Consider the following 19,625-nt stretch of genomic DNA (forward strand, 5'->3'; position numbering starts at 1 on the left):
CCGCCACCAAAGAAAAACCACAACTGACATGCAATAAGATCTACAATAACAAAAAATAAAAACAAAAAATACAAATAAAATTATCATCACTATTATGGGCCAAACAGACCCTTGTGATGTGATGTAATGAGGAAATAACATCCCTATGCAGTATTCTTGCAAAAAAAATTAACTTGACTCTACCAAGAAGATAAATCTAGATTGTGCAACAAACTCCAGAACAACTGACTCTTACTTTTCAAATAGACCAATGTCATGGAACACAGGAAAAGAAGGAAAGAAAGAAAAAGAAAAAAAAAAGGGGAAATCTTTCTAAATTAGGGTCTAAAGACATTAATAATCAATGCAGCGCTGAGCCTTGATCCCATCCTCTGTGGGGAAAATAAGCACAGCTATAAATATCCTTATTTGGACAACTGGTGAAGTATGGATAACCCTATATACTGGATAATTAAACGTAGGGGAAAAAATAAGATTGTAACTCAATTATATTTTGATTGACCAGCTCTTTCCTGAAGTACTTTGGTGTCTGGGAATCTATTCGTTGTAAGACCTAAAAACATGAACATAGGGCTTCCCTGGTGGCGCAGTGGTTGAGAGTCCGCCTGCCGATGCAGGGGACACGGGTTCGTGCCCCGGGTCCGGGAAGAGACCACGTGCCGCGGAGCGGCTGGGCCCGTGAGCCATGGCCGCTGAGCCTGCGCGTCCGGAGCCTGTGCTCCGCAACGGGAGAGGCCACAACAGTGAGAGGCCCGTGTACAGCAAAAAAAAAAAAAAAAAAAATCAACATAACATCTGACGTGTTTGCTCTGTTGAAATGGATTGGAGTTTCTGTAGAAAGAATGCACAACTGGGTTGTAGTTGTATAAATGGGCATAAGAGCTCAGAAGAGAACAAAGTACACATAACTCTGTGGAGTGTTTGATTGGGACAATACTAACTGCCCAGAGAGAGGGCTGGGTAAATGTTCACTGATGACAATAACCAACAGAAAGTCCCAAAGTGGGGCCCTTGCTTTATTGCTTTTAGGAAATTTTACCCACTGAGAATGGATTACCAGTAAAATCATAGAGCAATTTTGTTTTCCTTTCAGCAGACGCGGATGACCAGGCAGCCGGTGGGAGCAGCCCTGGCTGTCTCCATCTGATACAGTGGTGTGTATTAGTCGCCAATAAGGGGAAATTATACAACCACGTGAAAGCCTGGCTGGCAGTCATTAGAGTAATTCAGTGTTTGGGCTGCCTCTGTGTTTCAGGGGGGTGATTGGAGCCATTAACAGCTTACCTGTAGTTTCAGAAGCCCCAAATGTTTTTATTACTAGTGTCCTCAGGCATAGACTTTTTAATTTAAAAAAAGAAAGTTCAGGATGGAAATAGTACATCACCACAGGAACATCTCTGCCTCAGAAACACATTATAGTTTACCTGTCAATCTTATCGTCATGCCAGGTTTATTTTGAGTGTCTGGAATGAGGAAGAGGAAGTAAGGAAGAAAGGTGGTGGCAGCACTGACAGAGGAGTCTTCAGAATCACTAATACCCTGGAAAAGCTGAGGGCCTGATTCCAAACTGGTACTGACATCTCCGGTTTCTCGCCTCTTTGGCTAATAAGAAAGTCATCATTCTGGCCCTGAGATTTTCCCCTACTTCTTCCAAAGCCATTAATGCCTTACTTTTTGGATTTTTTTGAACAGGTGTTATGGTAGATTCAATTTGGCTACAACTTCTTTGGCACTCTCCCCTACAGGAGGTGTGTTTTTATCCCCTGCCCCTCCTTGAATCTGGGCTGGCTCTGTATCTGCTGAACTAACAGATTCCTGCAGAAGTGCATTGAGTAGCTCCAGGCCTGGCCTTCCAGGGGACCGTGTCTTCCTTCCTTCCTCTTGGAACCTAGCTCCCATGCTGGGAGATGCCCAAACCACATGAAGAGGCCCATGGCCAGTGGGGACTGGCGCCCCGGCCACGCCCCAGATGACATCACACGCAGGCCAATCCACACAAGAGGATCACAGAATCAAGAGAGAGAAGAAAATGTTGTAAGCTGCTAAGTTTGGGTGTGGTTCGCTCTGCAGCAAGAGAGAACTGAAATTTGTAAACTCACAGGAAGGAAGGTTTATCTTGCTAACCAATGCAGAATAACAAAGCACCCGACCTAACACTGAGCAGTAACAGAACTGTTCAGAAGGAGGGTCGACATCCTTATCCTTTAGTGGGTTTGGGTCTCAACAATGGCCTCAGCTTTTAGGCCTCTTTTTAATGTTCGACACAGAAAATTTTAAAATAGAAAAATTTCGTTTTAATACCGCCTCGCCCCAACACGTGTGTTTCACACAGACCTTATTTTTTAAACAGAGTTTATTGTATTTAATACATTATAAAATTTGAAAAACTGTAGGAAAGCAGCAGACTCAAACTGGAGCAACTCTAACAAGTAATAATTCTGGCCCCTTTGCAAAACTGATCGGTTTAAAAACAAAGTCATGTTCACATCTGTGAGGCGGACAAAAAAGTGTGACTTCTGTACAAACTACATTTAAAATTTCATGTCTAACGTCTTTCGAATGCAGTGTGCTCGTGAGAGCTGTTTTTGAAGTCCTGCCCAGTCCCCCGTCTAAAGAGAGACATGAAACTTCCATATGCAAAGAAATGCGATTCTAAGTGTTCTTGTTTTTTTAAAAAAGGAAAAAGAAGGACAAAGGAAAAAGAAAGAATGGATGGCTGTTGGCAATGGAAACTGTAAGGAGACGCGTCCTCACTGCTCGTGGCTTGTTTATTGGTCAGAGGCCTTGGGAGGCCCAGGACACTTCACGGCCATCACAGCACCAACTGTAGCTACCACCTTTTTTTCTTTTTTTGCATTTCCTACCTTTTGACATATATATATATATTTATATATTTTTTACACCTTGAGGATATCACTATTCCAATTGTTCCCATATGAATACAGGTGTGGTCTCTATTGGATATAAATGTGTCTTTTATTCAATTTTAGGTCCAGGACTTGGTTTGCTGTCCCAACTGCACATAAATGTCCCTTTCTTGTTTGCATTATTTGTTGTGTATGTTTTCTCCTTTTTGCATAAGAAATATGTCCACTTAGTCCAGAGGCTCTTGCTTTATCCGGATGACAGAGGGTCCACGGGGCGTCCGCCTCAGTTCCCGCCGCAGGACGTATTCGCTGAACTGAGATGAGTCCACTCCTCCCCCACAGGAGCCCACGATTTCAAATCCTCTTTGCTGCAACCTCTCAAGGACCTGTGAGGGACCGATACAAGCAGGCAGTTAGGGGTGAGCTAGGTCCTTTGGCCACATAAACAGCCCAAAGACTGTCCCCAAGTTTGAGATCATGTGCAGCTCTGGTTCATCTTATCCAACCCTTAAATCTCTGTTTCTCTGCTTTCAAACAAAACTCTGGATTACAGGGCAGAAGGGAGCGAGCAAACGTTTTTAATACCTAAAATGTTCCTTCACACGCTAGCTTTACACATGCCAAGTTCATTTACTCATTACAACCACCTTGCATAATGGGTGGAGTTAGTCCATTTGACAGATGAGAAAACTGAGGCTCACTCCTAGTAAGTGATGGAATTGGGTTTCCAACTTAGGTCTCTTTGGCCTCAAATCCCATGTTTTTTGCAATGTGCAACTCCACCTTCTCTGCAGAAAGAGAGGGTTCACATTTCAAAGCTCATTTACCACTAACATATATTCGATGAGATGATAAAGACTATGGAGAGACAGTGATATTATCTGAATTTACTCCATCGGTGATTCAGCCTCAACTCATTCACTCTTGACTGGGCCATTGTTCAAATTTCCTGAAACTGAGTTAATATATTTCAGCTTTAAAGACTGACGCAATTTCAACAGCAGAAGAAATGGACTATTAAAGACAGTGGAGGTTTATCTACAGCTTTTCAAGTTTGTGGCTTTTGAAATAGTTCTATTGCCTTGAGTGTATCCAGGGAGGCAAGAATAAATGCAATGGTTGTATATGATCTGTATTAGAAAATATATCCAAAAATAAAGATGTTCTAAACTTCTCATACAAACATAACCCATATAATCTCTGATTTTGAAATCAAATACCTAATGCCAGAAAGATCCCTGGGTTTGTCACTACTTGTCTGACACACTTGAATGCAGGAAACATTTCCTGCAACTCTTAGATACGCAGAAATACAGGAAACTGATCTACAGCATTCTGTTTATTTAGGAATCCAACAAATATTAGATTTGCAAATGTTCCCTGCTAGGATTCTGGATGTAATTAAATTATATCTACACCACTCTAAAGGCAAGATGACTCAATCATAACTTTAGAAAAAATGCCTGGCTCAAATTTTTAAAATTTTTGGAACAAAGTGAAATGTTACCAAATAACTCTCAAAATGTAATTACAGTGAATCCTTACTATGTCTTTTTTTGAATTATTATTTTTTGGTTGGCTACTTTTGCATGTAATATAATCTGCTATTTTGCAAAAGAGCTAACTAGATGAGATGGGAAAGCAAGAGTATGCATTCTAAAAATTAAAACCTCAAATGGTGGCAAATTAAAAAAAAAAAGCCCTTATGGGAACAAAATGAACACTCTTCCCTGCAGTTGTCTACTTCTATACATAAATTCACAATGCATATGCACACCAGGCAGCAGAAGGACGCTATGAAGAAAACAATCTCTAAGTTCAGAATCAAGCACATTAAGATGTGCTTTGGTGGCAGGTGAGTAAAAAGGTGAACAGCTCACTCTCAGGAGATTTCCCCAGTAGAGGCAGGAATGTAGCTTGTCAGCAAGGAGCACCCCAGCCTGCTTGGCCAAACCACTGCCTTGGAAAGGATTTTTTTGCCTTGATCAGGAGAGAAATTACAAAGGTAGAGGAAGCTGAAGAATAAAGAACTTAACTCATACCGTTTGTCTTTCAGTGTTGTTAGGTCGCTAAATTGCTAATATAAGGAAGTCCCTAAGCTTCCTCCCCAGAGGGTCTAATATGCATATGATAATTATTCAATATGATCCAATGTTACCTTGAAGATGGTAAAGCTTATCCCAGTGTAATGCAGATAGCTTATGTATGCTTCTTGACTGTTCCTTTTTAAGCCACAACTCGTTAATAGCAAAGTTCCTTAAAGTTAGTGATCATTTGGGAATATTAAAATCACTTGGGTAGCTCTCAGGGCTCCTGTGCCTTATCCCAAAGCCTCTGAACGCCTAGAGGACGGTGCCTGCCCTCTAGATGGGGCAGGAGCTCGCATGGCCATGTCACATGACGAAGTTAATCCAGGTGGAAATCCACATCTGATCAGACTCGAATGACTGGGAAACGTGTCAGGCTTGTGAATTTCTGATAGTTATTCAGTGGCCCTAGGGATGGGGCCCTAGAGAAGCAATGAAATGCTGTCTAGAGAGAGCTGGGGGAGGGGGGCGGGGCAGGGCACGGGGAGGAGGGCAAAGGCTTTCAGGGCTCTAGAGGCTTTTCTAAATCGCTGAGGCCCCGCTCAGGAACTGCACAGGGCGGTCCAGGGTGCGACTCCAGGCCTGCACAGCCCAGGCGCCACCCGCTGCCTGCTGGGGTGTGTGCCTTCCTCTGGCATGCCCAGGGCTCAGTGTCTGCCAGCTTCCTGCTACTCTGCTCTCAGACACCTGATCACAAAACTTTAAAATGATAAATAGCTGTGAAACCATCCTCAAGAGGCAGAATGGTAGAGTGGGTGCTTCTAGTCTTGGAGTTTGGGGAGAGGTTTTGTTGGCTCAATACTGAATAAAGCCATGGACCCGTTCCAACTAAAAAGACAGAGAAAAGCCCCCAAACCCTGACTCCATTGACTTCAAATCGTTTTGAATCACACAGACCTGGAGTCAAGACCCAGGTGCGCTTCCTTTTTCTCATCAGCAAGACAGGGAATTTACAGTGCTTACCTGTTAGGGTTGGTGTAAGAAGACAAGCACGGACAACGCTTGGCCCAGGGCTGGCACGCGTCAGTTACGACGGTGACCACAATCACCATCATCTAAGGCACGTGGCCCCTCACACCTTGTCAACCAAACTTCTGAATTCTGCCCTTAAGTCTTCTTCTCCCATAAACTTCTCTATCTCAGAAAATACTAATTCCATTCACCCAGTTCCTCCATCAAAAATCTTAGTCATCTTTGCTTCTGTCCCACAACCCAGAGCCATTGTCAGAAAAACCTTGTCAGCTCTACATTCAAGATATTCAGGGCAGTCCAGTGGTTAGGACTCTGCGTTCTTACTGCCGAGGGCCCGGGGTTCAATCCCTGGACAGGGAACTAAGGTCCCCCAAGCTGTGTGGTGCCTCCAAAACAAACAAACAAAATTACTTTGGAACTTCCCTGCCAGTCCAGTGGCTAAGACTCCGTGCTTCCACTGCAGGGGGCACGGGTTCAATCCCTGGTCGGGGAACTAAAATCCCGCATGCCGCGTAGTGCAGCCAAAAAAAAAAAAAGATATTCAGAGTCAGAAACTTCTCAGTTATTGCTTGGACCAGCTTTCTAACTGGTCCCCTTGCTCCCCCTGGTTTCCACCTGTTGCTGGAATATTCACTTTCAAATACGAGTTACAACGTGTCAGTCTCTTGCTCAAAATCCTCAAATGGCTTTCCATTTGACTCATACAAGCAAGGGAACCAAACCCCAAAGAAACCAAAACAAAGAATCCCAGAGCTCTTCCCACCCTCTGTGGGGCACTCCACCATCTGTCCCTGGGGGGGGCTCTGCACTACCCACCCCACCTTTACTCGCTTAAAGCCACGCTGGCTTTCCTGATACTCCTCATTATGTCAAGCACGTGCTCCTACCCTGGGGGCTTCAGAACTGCTGCTCCCCCTGCCAGGATACCCTGCCCTAGGCATCCTCTTCTCACTACCTGCCCATCATTTAGGTTGGTTATTGTTTGCACCCTCCCACCCCCATTCCCATAATATAATTCCCTCTTTTCCATGAAAAGAGGGCTGTTGTCTGTTTTCTTCCCTTCTGTATCACCAGTGTTCATACCAGCACCCGGCACACAGTAGATGTTCAATAAATGTTTGTGGAATGACTGAATGACTGCTGTAGAGAGAGGGGTGAACAGTTTACGCCCCCCAACCATGTGAGGGTTCTCCAGCTCTCTGGAGGAAAGGTACCACATGAAGGCAAGATAACAGCATTAAGAGCAACATTCAATGCCACACAGTGTGTGATGACACTATACCTGGACTGAGTTGAGGTGACAGTAGCCATTCAGTGGAAATCTGATGACGTGTGTCGAGTCGTGATTCCAGCCTGCATTGACGGAGTTACACATCACGTCGCCGATCTCTGGAAACACTTCTTCTATCAAGGATTTGTCACCACTGAGCGTGATCCTTTCTCCGAGGTCTGGGGCAACACGTACCACGAGGCACTCACAGGGCCTAGAAAAGCGACCGGTTTCTCTGTCCTGTTTCCATCTTTCCATCTCCAACAACATGGGCTGAAGCTGAAAATATTTTGCCTCTTCATATAACAAAGTGTAGTCCTGAAAAAACAAACAAAAAAGGTATTCCACAGTGTAAAATGCAAACTTAAGGTGCCAAAAATGTCCACATATGAGAGGTGAATTTTTCACCCCTGTTACTTCAATAATCAAATCTGGGTGTAAATTTTTCACTTATATAACACTTTGGTACAGACTCAGTTTGCATTCATTCATTCATTCATTCAGTGATTATAATAGGAGCTAAGGGTATTAAGGGGCAGGTGGGACCGTTCTAAGTGCTTTCATGAAATCCCCATAATTGCCCAGTGACTTGGGAACCATGTTTTTATTCCCATTTTGCGGATGAGAAAACTAGGATGTGAAAGGATTCACCAAGACTTTTCTCTTTTGTAGAAAAATGCCTTTGGGTGTTTACAGTTTGTGTCAATGAGAATCCACTTTATGGCCGCTGGATGGAACGCCTATATGGGTCAAGGCGGGGGAGGCATAGCTGTGCACCATTCACCAGGAGCCTATGCTCCTTGTCACCTTCAGTGGCAGCTACAGAACGTCTCACAGGAGGGGGAGGGGCAGGGCCATGGTGGAGGTGGGGCTGGAAAACGGGTGGATGGGCACCTGGAGGGCACGCATGCTGTTTTTACCTAAACTTGCGGGATGGGTGATGGTTTGGGGGAGGCTGATGGAGGACGCACTGCCCTCCACCAGCCCTCGGTGCCGCCATCACAAAGTGAGAGAGGCAAACAAAGTGAGAGAGCCTCAGGCCTGGGCTGCTGAAAGACAGATGTGCAGGAAAGGAAACTAGTCCACTTCTGAAAATGCAGTCACCCAGTCTTCGGGCGTGGTTTCTTTTTCTCTTGTCTTAAAAAAAAAATCTATTAAAACACACACAAGCCACTGAATGGGAGGACAAAAGAGGATGACGGGGAGGCAGCAGCTCAGGAAGAATGTTATCAAGCAGGTCAATATTATGTCTAAACGTAGCTATGGCCACAATCATCTCTGGCTGTGAGGTACATGGACACTTGTCCAGACACGCTGGTTGAGAACATTTTAATCAACCGACACGCATTTCTCCTTCCTTCCACGGGCTGGAGCTGGCAGGCGGTGCCCCGTGCCTGCAGGAGAGCCAATGCCTGAGCCCAGGGCTCGAGGGCCGCCAGAGGCCTCGGGACGGAGCATAGGAGGGCACGACTTCAGGAGAGCTGCTTTATTTGGCACTTTGCTTTTTCTTGCAAATCAACAGCTGGAGCATTATTCAAGGCTTCCACAGAAAACAGAGTTGGAGGGGCAAGAAAGTATGAGTGGGTCCCTAGCTGGATCGTCTACCTTCCATGCTGATTAACTCGGGCCAGGTGTTAAGACATGACCTGGACGCTGATCAGCAGAAGGGGCTGCTGCTTTACTCTGTCGTCTCCTAGCAACCCCATCACTACAGGAGCCTGGCTCCCTGCAGGAGAGCAGCCCACTGCTCCAAGCATCTCATTTCATCTACTTCGCCTCCTGTCTCACAGGAGATACTGCTCGGTTTGAGGTGTTGAGAACCAAGCTGCAGTGTGGTCGCTCTGAGGGCAGAACCGAGCCCCCAGACCAGCCCAGCCTGAGGGTTGGAGTGAGGGAACTGCAGGTTCCTCCTGGTCAACCTGGGGACCCCACTACCGTGCCCTGGTCATCTTTGAAGTCCACCAACTGTGACATACTGACCTTAATATCTTACTCATCAAGATGACAGCTCTCAATGAGATTTAAACAGTATTGAGAGTTACACAATGCTACTGCTTTTTATTCTCCTGTGAGATTTAATTACAAATTTTAGCATGAAAAAGAATCCGGACTCCAGTGAAAAACATGCCATCAAGTCTTCAGATCTTAAAACTGCTCACAGCAGTCTTCTTGACCAACCTTGACCCTTGGAGTCATGGAGGAATCCTTTCTAATGTCACTGAGTAGTGATCATTCAGCCTCTGATTGAATGCTTCCAGAGGTGGGAAGCTTACTCTTTAACAAGGCACAGTATTTGCTTTGTTTGAAGCTGTGATTGTTGTAAATGTCTTTGTTAGAATGACCTGAATTTCCTGTAACTTCAACTTATTTGTTCTTAATTCCGCACTCTGGGGTTTCAGTGATCTTAATCTTTGACGTGTTAACCCTTCAAACATTTGAAGACAACTGTTATGTCTAAATATTATTCAGGCTGAAAATACCCAATCGTTTCAGCTCCCTTTCATTTGTTATGACTTCGAAGTTCTTCAACATCTAGTATGTACAGCTGACCCTTAAACAACACGGGTTTGAACTACACGGGTCCAATTACATGTGGACTTCTTTCACTAAATAGGTACCACAGTGTGACATGATGTGCAGTTGGTTGAATCCGCAGATGTGTAACTGCAGACACAGAGGGCCGATTAAATCATATGCAGATTTTCAACTGCGAGGAGGGTTGCCCCCCCAATCCTTGCATTGTTCATGGGTCAACTGTACTTGAATTTGTCAACATGCTGCCTAAAACCCAAACCAGAATGGAACCTAACATTTCAGATGCGATCTCATGAGTGCACTGCACCACCTTTGCTTGGCTGGACACTGTAACTGCTATGAATGCAGTCTGTATTAGTTCTCTGTTGCTGCTGTAATAATTAGCACGGGTTTAGTAGCTTAAAACAACATGAACTTATTCTCCTGTAGTTCTGGGAATCAGAAGTCCAAGATGAATCACTAAGGCTGTTTATTCTGGAAGCTCTAGGGGAGAATCCATTTCGTTGCCTTTTCCAGCTTCCAGAGGCTGCCTGCACCACTTGGCTTCTGGTCCTGCATCGCTCCCCGCTCTGCTACCATTGTCACATCTCCTCCTCTTACTCTGACCCTTTCCCCTCCTTCTTTCACTTGTAAGGATCCTTTGAGTATGTTGGGTCCACCTGGATTATCCAGGATAATCCCCGCATCTCAAAATCCTTCATCTAGTCACATCTGCAAAATCCCTTTTGCTGTGTGAGGTGACACAGTTATAGCTTTCAGGAGTTAGGACATGGACGTCTTTGGGGGGCATTACTCTGCCCACCACACGGCATAAGGTCATATCAGCTTTCCTGCCTTCCCCACAGTCCCATTACTCTATTCACATTCTGCTTAGGCTCACAGTGAAATCCCTACGCCTTTTCCACAAAGCTTCTGTGGAGCTAGGTCTTCCCCATTCAGCTTTTGTGAAAAATTTTAAGTCCTCCATTATTTATCCCTCTTTAAATTACATACTGTAGGTTCTGAGTTTGTTCCAAGGTACTGAGAAAATTCAAATTCTTTCACCCATGTTCTCGGTCTCCCTCTCGTTTTTGTGTCATTTTGAACTGGGTGTCCTATTTCTATGTGTGAATCATTTCTAAAAGTACTGAGAGGACAGGGCTACATACAGGGCTTTGTTCAGGCTGACAGTCAGCTAATAAATTAAGTCTCTGGATTCTGGCTGCCACCTGGGTATACAATCTGTAATCCAGCCCATAACTGTGGCATTTGTTAGATTCTTGTTGAAATACTGTGTGTTTGGGTGGGACTCCAGGGGAAAGGCTGGAGGTCTGGGAGGGGCTCCAAGTCACCATACTGCCAGCTAGTCCCCTTAACTGTTTAGGGCTCCAGTGTACTTACCTGTCAAGCGAGTGGAATCAATCGCATTCAAGTTGCTTCCAGCCCCGCTACTGTATGAGCCTGTGTCCGTGCAAACACCCTGATCTACCAGTTTGTCTACCATAACCCCGAAGTAATGAGACTAACAGGGCCTGGGTTACAAGTCCCCCCTACGCTGACTCTGACCTTCTCCTTCTTTCCTCTGAGTTCACAAAGCAAGTGTGTAATAATCCACTCTGAAGTCCGCCATGGACTGAGCCCCTCCCTACGTAATGTTGTTCACATTAACCGCTCTTGGAAGGTGAGGGGAACACTGGCCTTGCCAGCCCTCTGGCCCTGCTCAGGGCGGCTCAAGGACCCTGCTAGTTAGGGGTCAGTAAAGTGAAGGATTAAAAGGGCTCTCCCGAAGGTCATCCTGCACCTGGGACGTCATCTCACAGGCCTAGCCTTGAACTACCTCAAGCTGCCAGGTGTTCTTTTACTGTCTCTTGACTATCCTGGCTCCACTTCTTCCTTTACCGCCGCACCATCTGGTCTGCAGGACGGGGCCGCCCTCTGCGCTAGGGAGGGAGGGCTGGAGAACAGCTGAGCGCGTGCGCTTGGCGTGGCCATTGGCTCCCCACTCTGACTCGCCTCCCAGCATCGTCCTCCACCAGCCCGAGCACCAGAAGGGTCACTCTGTAACCATTTTCTGCACAGCTAAGCTCACGCTGGCTGTTCTTTTCACGGTAGGCTCCTTTACATCCGTCCTTCTCTGCTTCCTAACGCCCGCCTCCCGTCTCATCCGAGAACTCCCTGCAGAACAGACTCAGTCTCCACGGCCACTCTCTCCAGAAGCCTCATCCTCCTTTCCTTCCTCAGTCAGGATCATATAATTTTACTGTCTACATTTCACGTTGTTTAGGGTTTATCCTGTTTCCTTTTAGATTTTCTGGCCTTGTGCTCATCTCTTCTGGTATCTCAATCTTTTGAAGTCTTTTTCCCTGAAGACTCAGTTCCTATCTGAAGACGCCCGCCTTCCTTTCATTGGCTTTTTACAAACTCTAGACGACCCAGCCTCTTGTTCCCAAGGGACGAGGTGGAAATGGGCAGGCGTTTACGGGGCTGAAGCAGGTTTGGCCCCAGTTCTTCTTTTGAAGGAAGTGAATCCAAAGCATCCGTGTCTGCTTTCAGCAAAGCAAGTCCAGAATGTTCTAGTAGCCATTACTCTTCTCTGCTCCCACGCTGACATTACCTTCTCTTGTTAAGACAGCATCCACCCCATCTCTTGCTTAGCCTCATATTCAGTAAAAGATAGGTTATTCACAGATGTATTATCCTGTTTAAATAATTTAACACCCTAGAATACATATTTTTAAAATAAAAAGGAATTTTTTTTTTTGAGATTTGCAATAATTCTGAGAGGCAGAAAGATGAAGATCTCATTTTACAGGTGAATACATTGGGCTTCCCTGAGACCTTGGAGAGAAGTACACGAAACAGGAAAGTAAATGTGCGTGGACTCCAAAAGGCAGATGGGCCGTTTTCCCAAAGCTTATTTCTTGATTAAATATTTGAATTCAGAAGACACTTTTCATACAGGGAGGAAAGTGATAAACACAGTGTATTGGTTTCCTACTGCTGCTGTCAGAAATTACCACAAATTTGGTGGTGTAAAACAGCACAAATTTATTCTCTTGCAGTTCTGGAGGTCAGAAGTCTGAAACGGGTCTCACAGAACAAAGACGGGGTATTGGCAGAGCTGCCTCTTTTTCTGGAGGTTCATGGGGGGAATCAGGTTCCTCGTGTTTTCCAGCTTCCAGGGGCTGCCCACACATTCCTTGGCTCATGGCTAACCATCACACCACTTCCTTCCTGATATCTTCTCTGACTCTGACCCCCCAGCCTTCCTCTTTCACTTCTAAGGACTCCCGTGGTTCTATTGGGTCCACCTGGGTTATCCTGGATAATCTCCCCATCTCCAAACCCTTAAACTTCATCACATCTGCAAGGTCCCTTTTGCCACGTAAGGTGACATTCACAGGTTCCTGGGGATTGGGATGTGGACACCTTTGGGGGCCATTACTCAGCCTACCACACACGGCTTCTAGTTCCACAAAACCATTGAAAGGCTTATTTCACACCTAATGTACTTGAAGTTTCACAGGTCCTTCCACTCAAAAGGCAACTCAGCCACTCACTCATTCATTTTAAGACCTGTTTATGTGCATCGGCCATGCTAGGTACCGTGGGCACAAAGAGGGTTTTTCTACGAGGAATGCATCCGACTCCTCCCCGGAGCTCTAGCAGCTCTTCTCCCACCCGCGCTCGGGACAGGGGGTCCTGCTCCCGGGTCTCTCGGGCCGTGCTTGGTTCCCCAGAAGGCAGGGTATGTATGTATCTGGGCACCTGCAAAGAGGAGGCGCCAAGAAAATGAGGGGGAATGAAAGGATTTTATATTTTACATTTCAACAATAGCATCCATGTAGTAATCATAAACAAAAACAGATCCTTAGAAAACTTGGCTTTAAAAACATGTGTTTTTTAGGGGGAGGTGGGCCATCACAGTTTTTTCAGTGTTTGAGGTTTGGGACCTCTAAGGTTCTTAATTCCCCTGGCTCTGTAACCCTCCTTTCCTCCCTCCTTTCCTTCCTTTTTTCCTTCCTTTCAATTTTCTTTTTTTAGAGCAGTTTTGTTCACAGCAAAACTGAGCAGAAGGTAGAGAGGTTTCCCATATGCCCCCTCCCCCCACCCATGCACAGCCTCCCTGGCTATCCATAGCCTCCACCAGACTGGTCCATTTGTTACAATCTATGAACTTACACTGACACATCATAACCGAAGTCCTCACGTTAGGGTTCACTCTCGCTGTTGAACACTGTGTGGGTTTGGACAACTGTCTGATGACATGTATCCAGCATTATAATATCATACAAGGTAGTTTCACTGCCCTAAAACTCCTCTGTGCTCCACCTGGTCTGCTTTCCCCGCCCCCAAACCCCTTCCTTTTCTTCAAAGCCCAGGAGGACTGGCCCACTCACTCCTTTTGCCCTGCTACCACTTAGTACTTCCGGCCAGGAGTCTTCTTCCCTGTTCAGCACCATCTGAACACCATCTTCCAGCCCCTCCCGACCACTCCTTTTCCTGGGCCAAGGATGCCCAGCCCTGATAGCTACTGAAGGTAACGTGAGAGGTGGCAAGGTCCCTTCTCTACCCGGCCACTGTCTCCACACCCCACCTCTCTGACTCTCCCAGAGAAAAGCTAAAGTGTCCACAGGTGACAATGACAGGGTGCCAATGGCAGATCCATGTGCATCTGGAAGCCACACCCTGGCGCAGCAAGTCACTGGATCACGAGGCTGCAGGAGTTAGGGCTGTTGTGCAGGATGGCGAGGGCCAGGGCTGGGATGCTATCTGACAGGGTGCCGAGGGCAGAGCCCAAGGCAGATCCATGAGCATCTGGAAGCCACACCCTGGCGTGTGGCCAGGGCTGGGATGCTATCTGACAGGGCGCTGGCGCTGGTTGCTACCTCTGGTTACTGCAGCTTGTCCTGCCTCGGAGGGAGTGTCCTGGGGAGAGGGAGAGAAGTGGGTCTCGGCAGGCGTACCAGGAGCAACAGTCCCTCAGCAGGGACGCAAACTCTAGGTGGCAGAGCTGAGACCGTGGGCGGGGGCCGACATCCTGAGTGGGCACTCTCTCAGGTGCTAGGGAAGAAGAAACTTCCGGCGGGGTGGGGGGGAAGGTCTCCCCAGCTCAGCACTCTGCCTCCTCTGAGAAAGTTCGTTCCTCAGGAATGAGTACCTAGAAGCCATGTCTGTGTTGCCACAGCTGATTGGCTAAAGCACCAGCATCAGAGCCAAGTGGAGCCAATCAGATGGTCTCTCTGTGGAACCAAAAAAGGGGAGAGAGACCCTGGCATTGCTGGGGCAGAGCCAGGTTAAGGGCAGCAGTCTAGAAGCCCACAGACTCCCACAACCAAGGTCCTCAGAGCTGCCCTGGTGTTTCCACCCCTGAGAGAATGTTCCCACTAATTCTGTGAGATAAACGAGAATCCATCCCATAAATCCTTCCTTCCTCTTTTCCTTAAGCTAGGACATTTTGCAATGTCTGGAGACATTGTTGGTTCTATAACTGGGAGGGGTTGGGTGCTACTGGCATGTAGTGGGTAGAGGCCAGGGATGCTACTCAACATCCGACAATGCATGGGACAGCCCTACCACAACAATCATGTGGCTCAGAATGTTAATACTGTGAGCTGAGAAACTCTGAGCTAGACAGGAATCATTTTTGTTGCAACTACAGGAACACGGAACGTACCCTGATTGAATGGTCACTCCTAGGATCATTAGTGGTGACTCAACCACATGTGTTTGCTAATGTGACGTAATATGAAGTACCCAACATCACTGGAGATGTATTCTCACCAAAATATTTAACTTAACCCTATCAAGTCTTTAGATACAAGTTGCAGTTTACAGGAAATGAGAGGTTAGCGTAATGAGCTCACGTGACAAAGCAACCAGACAAATCCAGATGGTGGGACATTGTGTAGGGCAAGTGGCCCGGTCTCTTCAGCAAGTCAGCATCATATAAAAAGGGACTATGCTAGATAATAAAAGGAAGGGACATAAAATAACTAGGTTCATCGAGGTCTCGGATCAGATACCAGCTTGGAAAAACCACACAGAAGGGACTTTCCTGGTGGCTCAGTGGATAAGAATCTGCCTGCCAATGCAGGGCACAGGGGTTCAATCCCTGGTCCGGGAAGAACCCCCATGCCGCAGAGCAACTAAGCCCGTGCACTGCAACTACTGAGCCTGTGCTCTACAGCCTGTGAGCCGCAACTAATGAGCCCGCGTGTCACAACTACTGCAGTCCGCACGCCTAGAGCCTGTGCTCAACAAGAGAAGCCACCACAATGAGAAGCCTGCGCACTGCAGTGAAGAGTAGCCCCCGCTCAGCACTAGAGAAAGCCCGCGCGCAGCAACAAACACCCAATGCAGCCAAAAATAAAATAAAAAATAAAGAATCCCTGTATCAAAAAAAAAAAAACCACATAGAAAAGACATTCTGGGGGTCTACCAGGGAAATCTGAATATGGTTGCAGTATTAGAGGAAATAAAATTTTATTAAAATGGAAAGGTAGAGATATTGTCTAATAAGCATAGCAAAAGACCCAGAAGCCTATGCACTGAAGTTTTAACATCGGCAATCTCTGAGTGGTGGGAATATACTGTTGAAACTTTTCTTTTTGCTTGTCTATTTTTCCAGGTTTCCTACAACGTAGATATACTTCTTCTGCAATATTAAAAGGTTATTAGAAATAACTAATAGACTTTTGAACTTAAGCCAGGGAGAGGTAAGCTGGAAGCTGTCTGCTAGCAAATTTTTCTTTATCTAAGAAGGGGAGACATCTATCCAGAGACCACAAAAGATGTTAGCAACATGCGGGCACTTACCAAAGGGGTTCAGAATACAAGCCTAGAGAGGGGTAATTTTGTGGTTCCCCATCAAAAAAGGAACCAAAGCTCTGGACTCCTGATGTGCTGGGAATTCCAACTGTGTGCATGCGTGTGTATATGGGTGTGTGCACACACACACGCCCATGCATGCCTGGGAGTGAGCAGAAAATAGAGCAACAGTGAACAAATCAGTATAATTAGGGGTGAGGGGAAAGGAAGGGAAGTTTTATTATTATCCATAATAAAACACGGCAGAGAAGTTCTACAATCACTTATCTAGAGAACAGATTCCAACGCCTTTCAGTGGGAGCAGCGCACAAGCAGCTGCCACTTCAGTGGTGTTCTGAAGTATGAAATTATCTAAATTGTTAAATGGGTATCTAGCTCAGACAGCACATTTGCAGAACGAGATTTTCAGGGTCGTAGGATGCTGTGATTTCAAGATTTCATGCATTTGCTCAACCCAGCATTAAATAGCTGGAGAGGGGAGCAGGTCATCAAGGAATGCTTGCTTCCCTGCAAACCCAGTGAGAGAGATTCTCTCCACAAGCCAAATGCCGTGTCCCTTTTCCAAGGTCAGGAGATAAACTCTGCCAAGGAAGAAAGCACTGTAGTACTGCTCAGGGATGGGCAGACAGAGCCCATCTGTGTGCGCCCACGTTTGTGATTTGCACAGACTGCGATGGATGCACCTCCATCATCACCTGTTCTTTGGCTGCTCTGCCAGGTTCCAGACTCTGTAATTTACAGCCTGTCTGTCACCCAGAGGTTCTGTGGGAAACGCTGCAGGGCCCTGGGATACGTGAGTTTCATTTGACATGCTTTTTGTCTTTTTCCCCAAGTGTGGGCTACAGTTAAAACCGTAGGCAATTAAAGGGTGTGTTCTGTGCTTGGAGGTGACGAACAGCAGGTCTTTCAGAGCTCTGGAGTCCCAAGGGAGCACCAAAGGTACAGAGAAGCACCCATCCCAATCCTAGCCAGGGGTAGGGGGCTGGGGGTGGTGACTGGGTGAGTCCTCAAGGGACTGTCCTCTGGAATGGGCCACAGCTTATCTCCCATGCAGTTTTTCTCTCCCCAGCATCTAACCTGAATATTCTTGGAGGAAAAATAATGCCTGCCACATTTAAATGTGTTTAAAACACCTAGCTCTGTTTCTGGAACATACTGCAACTAAAAACAAATGGCTATTACCATTTTCTGACTGTAATTCCCCATAAATTGTTTTATATTCCCTGGAGTCTGCATCTCTTTTTTTTTTTTTTTATTTTTTGCGGTACGCGGGCCTCTCACTGTTGTGGCCTCTCCCGTTGCAGAGCACAGGCTCCGGACGCGCAGGCTCAGCGGCCATGGCTCACGGGCCCAGCCGCTCCGCGGCATGTGGGATCTTCCCGGACCCGGTCATGAACCCGTGTCCCCTGCATCGGCAGGCGGACTCTCAACCACTGTGCCACCAGGGAAGCCCTGCATCTCTTTGAATCACGGAAATTATAAGTTAATATATTACCCTGACAAGTAGTTTAAGATGATGATATTACATACATACATGTTGTATAATTTCCATTTAGTCCTATATGATTTTAAATGGAAGTGTAGTGCCTACTTATAGTTAGCTTCTGGTCGCCTATGATTCTTTTGACCTTTTTCGGCTGTGTTTAAATTAATTAATATTAAGTAATTATTACGTGTCCAGCACACAATGTCCTCTAGAAAAACCTAAAAATGATCCTGTTTGTGAGACTCTTACAAAGTAGTTAAAGAGTCAGGATATACATACAAAATATCCAAAGTTCAAATATAAGGAAGTATATGACCAGGTATGAATGAGAATCTGGTTTGAATGTGAGACTCACTTCATTCATTTACTCATCCATCCGTGTATTCATTCACTTATGCCACAGATATTTACATGTTACTATGTGCAGGGCTGAGCTAGTGTGACAGACACTGCTGGCTAGCTTCCCCAATAGCTATGCCCAACCCTTTAGCTTTTGCCCATTTCTCTCACTGTAGAGGTTGAAAAAGAAAAAAATTCACTTTTTCAGCCTCCTTTGCAGCTAGGGGAGGCTCAGTTCTAGCCAATGAGATATAAAGAGAACCTGGGAATCTTCTGACAAGGACGAAGTCTTGTGAGTTATAAGCCTTCTGTCCCCTTTTCCTGCCTTGAATGAGGATGTGATGCCTGGAGCTGTGGCAGTCACCTTAAGACCCTGAGGTGACAAGCATGAGGCCAGAACGTCAGCACTGAGGATGACAAAACAAAAAGAGAGAGTCCTGTCCTTGATACCATCACTGAGCAGATACCACTGCCAACAGCCATGGACCTCTGATTTCTTATGTGAGAAAAATAAATCTCCATTAGTTTAAGGTGCTGTTGATTGGCTATTTCAACACTTGTAGCTGAAAGCATTTGCTAACATACAGCTGGGTACACAGCGCTAAACAACAGAGACAAACCATTACAAATACACTGTGCGTGACCACGGAGAAGCGGGGATACAGGCAAATCTAAGCTAGAGTAGGCACACGATGGCTTAGTGATGAATATGATGAGCCCTAAGTGACAAATTAAGGCCAGGGAAAGAGCAGCAGACAGACAGAGTGGGCTGCTCTGAAGGGGAACAAGAAGATGGTGTGGCACATGTGTAGGTTAAGAGCCGGGTGAGGTAGGCAGGGGCCTTGGGCACTCTGACAGGGATGTGCTGCTTTGCTCCATGAACAAGGAATGGGAAACTCCTGCAGAGTTTGAAGCAGGAGCAAGTCACGACTTTTTTTTAAAAGTGTCCCTTGGTGAGGGATGGGGTGGGAGATGGAGGAGTGGGAGGGAGAGGAGGGCATAACTATAAAAGGGCAACAGGAGGGATCCTGGCCATGATGGAAATGTTCTGTACCTTGACTGTGACAATGCTGACATCCCAGTTGTGAGGTTGTAGCATAATTTTGCAAGATGTTACACTGGGGGGGAACTGGGTAACACAGGATCTCTCCATTATTTCTTACAGCTGCATGAGAATCGACCATGATCTCAAAATAAAAAGTTTAATGGAGGGCTTCCCTGGTGGTGCAGTGTTTGAGAGTCCGCCTGCCGATGCAGGG

The 19,625-nt window shown here is 46.2% G+C and overlaps 1 protein-coding gene across 2 annotated transcripts in view; it reads right to left on the reverse strand.

The window, feature by feature from the left end:
• Positions 1-3,070: 3,070 nt before the first annotated feature.
• Positions 3,071-19,625, reverse strand: part of KCTD1 (potassium channel tetramerization domain containing 1) — an 89,437-nt gene continuing 72,882 nt past the window's right edge. For both annotated transcript variants that reach the window (XM_022586879.2, XM_022586878.3), the window contains exons 4-5: positions 7,209-7,514; positions 3,071-3,253 (exon numbers count right to left, since the gene is read on the reverse strand). In XM_022586879.2, the coding sequence (XP_022442587.1) occupies positions 3,095-3,253; positions 7,209-7,514 (465 nt within the window). In that variant the 3' untranslated portion in view covers positions 3,071-3,094. The remainder of the gene's footprint in view (positions 3,254-7,208; positions 7,515-19,625) is intronic.

This window comes from Delphinapterus leucas, chromosome 14 (genome assembly GCF_059928025.1).
Source record: "Delphinapterus leucas isolate spDelLeu-1000000601 "Yukka" chromosome 14, BTC_Dleu_Yukka2, whole genome shotgun sequence".
Taxonomy (NCBI): domain Eukaryota; kingdom Metazoa; phylum Chordata; class Mammalia; order Artiodactyla; family Monodontidae; genus Delphinapterus; species Delphinapterus leucas.